Consider the following 8,539-nt stretch of genomic DNA (forward strand, 5'->3'; position numbering starts at 1 on the left):
CTTCTTAGCTTTACGTGGCTTAATTAATGAGGATAGTATTGACCTAAGTAGGGCACACAGAAGGATTCTGAGGTTGAGGTGGGTGACTAGAAAAGAAAGGTGTTAAAACTTTTGTATTCAGGGATTAGAGATGAAATTCAGATTGGACATATTTTCATACAGTTCCTATGTAGGATTCTGCTGTATGTCAGGTAGGAAGTTTATTTCAGATCATAAAAAAAGCTGCTGTTTTACACAGCCTACCTATTTTTAACGCTAATCCCTACATTAGAAAAACTGGCTATGAAACAGAATCTGCTCAGTTTATCTTAAATATTTTATGCTCCTAAAGTCCAAGCACCAGGCAAAGGATTTTAATATTTGTCTCTTTTCTGTGCAATTAGTTGCTATATTTATAAATGTAAAACAGTCAAGATATTGAAGCAAACTTTATCTACCTTAAAATTAATTTGATGAATTTATAGCAGTTATAAAATTAATTGATAATGTTTGTAATATCCATCTCACTTAAAATGGATTGAATCAATTTGGTCGCATTCACAAAGGAATTGTGTCTATACTATAGACATTACATTTTGCCTTCATAATATACATTTCAGGGATCTGATTTAATTCATCAATATTTGTGAATAGACCTATTAAGGGTCCACTTTATTGAAATGTTCTACTATATGCAAATTTAGGGATCAGAGGACAGGTACTTTGAGCCCCAACCAAAATGAAACCAACCCATTTGTGATATTCCTTGCACCCTTGAGTTTTCCTCGTTCCATATTTGTTCATTTTTTAAATTGTAGATTCTTGTGCTAGTTGATGAAAATGGGCCCATTAGGTGCAGAGGCTGATGAGAACCAGACAGTGGAAGAAATGAAAGTGGAGCAGTTCGGTCCAGGGCACACCACTCCTAGAGGGGAGCTGGCCCCTAACTCTGAGCCGGAGCTTATAGACAGCACGAAGCTGATTGAGGTACAGATCGTCCTTATATTGGCCTATTGCTCCATCATCTTGCTTGGGGTGATTGGCAATTCCTTGGTGATCCATGTGGTGATCAAATTCAAGAGCATGCGTACAGTAACCAACTTTTTTATTGCCAATCTGGCTGTGGCGGATCTTCTGGTGAACACCCTGTGCTTACCATTTACACTTACCTACACCTTAATGGGGGAGTGGAAAATGGGTCCCGTCCTATGCCACTTGGTGCCTTATGCCCAGGGCCTGGCAGTACAAGTGTCCACCATCACCTTGACAGTAATTGCCCTGGACCGGCATCGTTGCATTGTCTACCACCTGGAGAGCAAGATTTCCAAGCGAATCAGCTTCTTGATTATTGGCTTGGCTTGGGGCATCAGTGCCCTGCTAGCAAGCCCCCTGGCCATCTTCCGGGAGTATTCACTGATTGAGATTATTCCAGACTTTGAGATTGTGGCCTGTACTGAGAAGTGGCCTGGTGAGGAGAAGAGCATCTATGGCACTGTCTACAGTCTTTCTTCCTTATTAATCCTGTATGCTTTGCCTCTGGGCATCATCTCTGTTTCCTATATTCGTATCTGGAGTAAACTTAAGAACCATGTCACCCCTGGAGCTGCTAATGACCACTACCATCAGCGGAGGCAAAAAACCACCAAAATGCTGGTGTGTGTGGTGGTGGTATTTGCAGTCAGCTGGTTGCCGCTCCATGCCTTCCAACTTGCTGTCGACATTGACAACAAAGTCTTGGACCTGAAGGAGTACAAACTTATCTTCACTGTGTTCCACATCATTGCCATGTGCTCCACCTTTGCCAACCCCCTTCTCTATGGCTGGATGAACAGCAACTACAGAAAAGCTTTCCTCTCAGCCTTCCGCTGTGAGCAGAGGTTAGACGCCATTCACTCCGAGGTATCTGTGACATTCAAGGCTAAAAAGAACCTGGAAACCACAGAGAACAATGGTCCTAATGATTCTTTCACAGAGGCTACCAACGTCTAAGGCAACTGCCATGTGAAAATATATGGATGAATTCTGACCAGAGCTGTAAACCTGGTTGAGTGGGGTGTGCAGGTGCATCCTCATTTCCCATTTTAAGGAAGCATCTGAATGGAAGCATCTGCAGTGTAATTCATGGAAAACTGGTTGTCAGAGTCTAGTAAAAACACTCAAATTCAAAGACAAGGCAACAAAAGTTTGCTTACAGTTGCTTAGATTGTAGGTTGAATTATGAATAAAAGCAGAGAGAAATGGTTTTGACTGTTTCCCAGAGTGAAGGAAACATGAACAAGGAGTTGGTGTTATCAGCATTGCTAAGAGGTGGTGGGTAAAAAAGTTGACTTTAAAATCACATTAGGGCATAGAACGGGGATGACGTATAATTCACTGCTCCCCCCTCATCTGATGAAAAGGCTGCCAACACCAATTTCCCTAGAAAGCCACAGACTCTTCTCTATTGTATTTTGCCTTTTTGTTATTCTTCCTATGGACTAAAACCATCAGAGAACACTGCAGGTAAATGTTACCAACTATTTGAATGACTTCAAGGAAATAAACTGAAATTTTCTATGTAATTAGTGTTTTGGCAAATGATGGGGGGAATCTTTACCACCCAGTTAGCCAATTGTTTTTTAAAACCAAATGCACATTTAATGAAAAGTTTCTTCAACTTAGAATCAAAGGCTGAAATTCTCAGAGAAATGTAAACCATCATTTAACTTCTCATTTCAACTTGTCCCTGCTTTGTATAGTTACTATTTGAATAACAAGTAAGCATGCCACACAATACTTTTAATCATTGCTAATTGTAACTTTTTGAACACATTTTACTCCTATGTTGGAGCTGAATTTGTCTTCACTAAAAATTAAATCAGATTAGGAGATAGTTTTGTGGCATTTTGCGGTTATTTGTAAGCAGTTTTTGCACAGGTACATACTCTAATGTGTTTACTGCAGTGTTATTATTATTTACTTTTGAAATTCATCTTCCATGGACCCATTCATGATTCATAAAACAATGTAATTTCATCAAAATGGAACCCATCTGGTAAGAACTATTAAAAACATTACATTCATTCCACTTTAAAAATGTTCAGTTTGGACCAGTTTCAACATAAGTTATCCTCCTTTCAAAATAATTAGCTATATTTTTGGATAACTTCTGAATATATACATAATAAAATTTTACCTATAAATAGTGGAACATAGATGCTGTAATACTTTTCTTATAATGATTTTGTGAATACAATTTTTATTTCAATATTATCCAACCAAAGATGCTTAAAACCCTATTACATTCATGAAAAATAATTGAGATATTAAAATAGCTGTACTTCTTTGAATGTTGTTAATGAGGTTTCATTGTAATCATATTTTTTATAAGTATGACTGAATTTGTGAATAGATTCCTTAAATTTTAAGTAAATTCAGCATGACTGTTGCATTTAGTTATAAACATTAACTTTGTGAACAGGAGCAACTTATTTTATGGATACATTTAAAATTCGTATTATGGCTCTTACTGAATTATTTTCATGCTAGAAATAAAAGACTGGTCTTGAAGTAGACTGCACTTTTGGAATACTGAAAAAGAATGAAAACAATGGAAGTTAGATTAAGTGTAAGACTGAATAAGAAGTTGACAAATAATGTATATCTGTAACATATAATTGAATAATTCATTTTTCTCTTGGACTTGGCGTAACTGTCCCAGAAGAAGCTTTTTGTCTTTTAAATAGCAGTTACTTTGCTTAAGATGCTAATAGATAATTGTGCTCAAAGATTTTTTTTCCTCTTGGAGAATTCTTACACTGTAGGAAATGTGCATGCTACTGTATCACCTGTTGTCATAGTAAATTATTAGAATCCAATTAATACTTGTGATCTAATTAATTATGTTAACTCATTAATAAAATGTCTTTTATGTAGTGATTTTATCTATTGAATAAAAAGAATTTAGGAAATTAGAGAAATGTGTGTTAATTTATGTCAGAGTTCCTGTCCAAGATGAGATAGCCTTTGACACAACTAAAGAAAGGGAAATCATGGTGGCTCCTGCACAGTTAGTCTAGTGCTCTCTCCAGTCTGTACATGAACTTGAGTCAATGTACTCATTCCTGTGGTTGCAGATATAAACCATATTCTGACAATGCCTGAATATACCTCTATTTTCAGACCTGACCTTTCTTCTGGACGTCAAACCTCTATCAGCCCACTTGACGTGCCCACATAGTTTCTCACCAGCAGATCAAACCCAGTGTGTCTAAGTCAGAACCTGCCATTTTGATCCACACCCCACCCCACCTCCACTTTGTTTCCCTGTATTGCCTGTCCCAGTCATGACACTGCTATCCACCCAGTTCCCAAAAGTGTAAGCACTTTGGAGTCACTCTTGTCTCTTCTGTCTCTTTATAACACATGTCCAATTAATTCTCACATTTTGTGTTGATTCCTAGATGTTTCTTGAATCAATTCACTTTTCTCCATCCCTGTACTCCCCACCATAGTTCAGGCGGTGATTATCTCCCTAGACCCCTATATCTCTCAACTGGTTTAATGTAGCAACTTCCTAATTGTTCTTTCTATATCTCATCATTTTCCTATCCAATCCAACTTTGCCCACTAGCCAAGTGATTTTTCAAAAAACTCAAATTTTATCAAATCACTTTTCCCCTCATCATTCTTATGCCAAAATCTTTCTATGACTTGGAAGGATGTATAGTACCTCGTTGTACCTATATGTTTTACCCCTTGCAGAGTCTCTCTTTTTCCAATCTTTGCTACATATGGAGCATATGAAGGCAGGGGACCAGGACTGTTTTAATCATTGTGTTATCACAGGTACTTGCAGTTCCTGGCACCAAGTAAGTGCTCAGTAAATATCCATCAAGGAAATTGAATTGATGAGTCAAGTAAATATTAAAGCAGATTTGAAGATACATCCATAAGGATGTAAATGATAAGCTACACGATAGGAAACCATCTTTATCATACAACTTGTAGAAAAGTAAGGTTTTAGCTATGCTGGAATCCAGTAAAGGTGCATATTTGTTCAAGATTAGATTGGCTTTATTTTTTGAAGGCCATTAAGGATAGACATTGGCATAGTTGAAGGAGCTCTATAAATAGATTCCACTTATGGCTCACTCAGAATTATCTAGAACCTTGTACAAGGGAAGCATGTAGCAGCCAATGAAGTCTATTAGTCATGATTCAGATAGCTAAGGAGAAGCGATCACAGGTATTTCCAGTAAAAAGTCATTTAATACAGGAAATTAAAATCTTGCAAAACCATTGGAGGAACTGGAAAAGTGAAAGTTAGGAAAAGCCTCCACTGACATTGAGGAAACAAGGAAGTGCAAAATTGCAGGAAACCACAACGAATACCTACAGCAGCAATGTGGACAATACACAGGAATAAGCATAAATTTATCTGTGAAAATGTTATTGCCTCCTGCTAAAGCCACTCTCCTGCTCATCCCTCCCATAGACTCAGTAATGTCTTTTGTTTCTCTTCTGCTTTCCAAAATTCATGTGAGTATCTCTCACTTGTGAAATATAACTCAAGCCTTGCTGGCAGGGATTTGGGGAAATGTAGTTCTTAGGTTTCCAGACCCTACAATACAGGCAAGAGCTTTGAATGGAGAATATGGTGCTTAATTGCTGTCCAACAATCTGGCAATCTTGAGAACTGCCCAAATGGTGCAATTTCTAGTTGCAACCACATTTTCTCCTTCTCTGTACCTCTGGGTTCTTCAGAGTTGCAGTGATGCAAGTTAACTATGCCTTTTTTCTCTTATCCAGGCCAATGTGTTAAAGATACTCTTTAAGCCCGGCCGTAGTGCTCCCGGGGACCTTTCCCAGAGGAGCCAGGTTTTCTCTGCCCCCGGCTCTCCCTCCGAACCGGCGCCCGACGCCTCCCCCTCCCGGGGACTTTGGATCCCGCAGGAATCTCCTGCAGTTGCGCTAATGGGTGGTGGGGGCCGGTGGTTTGTGAGCCGCGGGAGAGAGGGAAGTGAACGTCCGTTCACAGCCCTTTGTGCGTTTGCGTCCCCAGCGTGTGTCGCTTATGGAGGGAGTGTGTGCGCAGAGTGTTGCGAACCCATCGGAGTGTGACCTGGATCTCCGCGCGCTTGGCGATTGCCGGCCACCTGGAGGAGCATTGCTTGGTCCGCGTGGTAGCTGAAAAGCTTGAGTGACTCCAATGGGATCAAGTAGCAATCCACCTCAGGAAATAGAAATTGGAGAATCTGGTTTTGCTCTATTATTTCCTCAAATTGAAGGAATAAAAATAAAACCCTTTCATTTTATTATGGATCCAAAGAAATTAACACTAGAAAGGCATCAACTCACTGAAGTAGGTCTTTTAGATAACCCTGAGCTTCGTGTGGTCCTTGTATTTGGCTATAATTGTTGTAAAGTGGGAGCCAATAATTATCTGCAGCATGTAGTGAGCACTTTCAGTGATATGAATGTCATCTTGGCTGGAGGCCAGGTGGACAACCTGGCATCGCTGACCTCTGAAAAGACCCCTCTGGATATTGATGCCACCGGTGTGGTTGGACTATCATTTAGTGGACATCGTATCCAGAGTGCCACAGTGCTTCTCAATGAGGATGTCAATGACGAGAAGACTGCTGAGGCTGCGATGCAGCGCCTCAAAGCAGCCAACATTCCAGAGCAGAATACCATTGGCTTCATGTTTGCGTGTGTTGGTAGGGGCTTTCAGTATTATAGAGACAAGGGGAATGTGGAGGCTGATGCATTTAGAAAGTTTTCTCCTAGTGTTCCTTTATTTGGCTTCTTTGGAAATGGAGAAATTGGATGTGATCGCATAGTCACTGGAAACTTTATATTGAAGAAATGTAATGAGGTAAAGGATGATGATCTATTTCACAGCTATACAACAATAATGGCACTAATTCATCTTGGGTCATCTAAATAAAGCCACCTGTAAAGTGGCTTTCACAATGTATAACTTTTGGGTTCTGTCTTTTCCAGAAAATGGAAACTTGGGATATGTATATTACAAACAAAAAACTTTATATGTATCTGTTTTGTAGCTTTGACATTCTGAAGATTATTTGGTAGTTTTTAATATATTAGATGAAGGACAAGTTTGTACATAATGTAATGCAAGACCGGGAGTTGAGAGCTTTTGCATCAGGCACAAGTGAACCAATTATGGCTATACTGCACCAGATATGTAGCTGCTGTGTGATAGGACTTTAAATAGTCTTCTGCATAGGAAGACTGAAAAAGGATTCATCAACAGAAAGGAGATTTAAGACATTCCAGGACTACCTCTGCAATGTTAGATGATCTTTCAGCAGACTCATGAAGATATTTTTCTCCCTTAATAAAGGAGAAAAATACACAGATGGCTTGGGAAATTTTTCTCTGCTTTACAATTTTACCATTTTTTTCAGAAGCTGTAACAAATTGCTGACTTCTTACTTATTTGATAAATGTTAAAGAACTATTTTTGTTTTAGTACTCTAAAGTTGCTTAGTCAAATAAATTGCCAAGACTAATCAGTATTTTATTACCTTATAAGGAAAAAAATTTTCCTTTTCCCTCAATAAAGAAATTGCAACAGAAAAAAAAAAAGATACTCTTTAAAACTGGCCTATTAGTACAGGTGGACTAAGGAGTAAAGTACCAGTAAAGACCATTTTGGAAAGGAGGAAGAAAGATTTATACCAAGACTTTAAAAACAACAATCTAAAAACCACACAAGGATATACATTCTGAGTTAGCCTCCTAGGATGAGCAAAGGAAATGGTGTTTCAGGGAGAAAATAATTTTAAAATTTTCAAGTTCATGAGATGAAATATTAAATTATAAGGCAACAAAAGATAAAGAGTTTACTTTTCCTTAAGAAAACAAAGTCTAAAGAAACACAAAAATAGTGGAGAATACAAACATCTTCATGATTATGTCTTATGACATTAAACAAAGGTAGGAGTTTTATTTAACAAAGGGTTACTAAGGGTTGATTTGTGAAGATTTATAAAAGACACCTGTCTGTTAGATCACTGACCTTTTTCTGCCTTGGTACACTGGTCAGATGTCCATATACTTTACAAGTTTTCCTGGGTATGGAAGAGTTTATAGGAAAGACTGTGAGTTATGACATTCACATGTTATCTGTAACTCCAACTCTTTCTTTTTAATTGGTGAATGTGTAAGTGAATGGAAGTAAACAGAAATGACTAACCCTGAATCTACTCTCCTTTATAAAAAAATCATTACGAAGTTTAAACACTTTAACAAATTACTTGCAAAACACCACATATGCTACAGGTGTGAGTTGTCACATTAAAATTTAAACATGCTGCATTATCTTCAAAAGAAACAAAGAAAAAGCAATTGAAGATTTTAAATTTGTTTTTTGCCCTTCTCATAGGAAAGTAACACACATCGTAAAAAAAAAAAGTACAGATATGTATATATGCACAAATACACACATTTAATTACAAACAAAATCACGATGATGTACACTATCATTCGATATTGTATATTGCCTGTTTATAAACCATCCAACTATGTAACAGTGGTTATTAACCTTTTT

General features: G+C 37.9%; 2 protein-coding genes across 2 annotated transcripts; both read left to right on the forward strand.

Annotated features, from left to right (window-relative positions):
• The first annotated feature begins 813 nt into the window (after positions 1-813).
• NPY2R (neuropeptide Y receptor Y2) lies at positions 814-1,968 on the forward strand. Its single transcript, XM_060011656.1, has one exon. It carries the CDS (start codon positions 814-816, stop codon positions 1,966-1,968), a length of 1,155 nt encoding a protein of 384 aa, XP_059867639.1.
• A 3,205-nt stretch (positions 1,969-5,173) lies between these two features.
• Positions 5,174-7,064, forward strand: LOC132426237 (F-box only protein 22-like). The gene is given in 4 exon segments (XM_060013154.1): positions 5,174-5,206; positions 5,770-5,954; positions 6,023-6,159; positions 6,162-7,064. Coding segments are annotated over 4 exon segments (1,104 nt in total). The 3' UTR covers positions 6,911-7,064.
• The last annotated feature ends 1,475 nt before the right edge of the window (positions 7,065-8,539 follow it).

This window comes from Delphinus delphis, chromosome 5 (assembly GCF_949987515.2).
Source record: "Delphinus delphis chromosome 5, mDelDel1.2, whole genome shotgun sequence".
Taxonomy (NCBI): Eukaryota; Metazoa; Chordata; class Mammalia; order Artiodactyla; family Delphinidae; genus Delphinus; species Delphinus delphis.

Coding starts and splice junctions, on each gene's coding strand:
- NPY2R (XM_060011656.1), top strand. CDS start 814: ATGAAAATGGGCCCATTAGGTGCAGAGGCTGATGAGAACCAGACAGTG.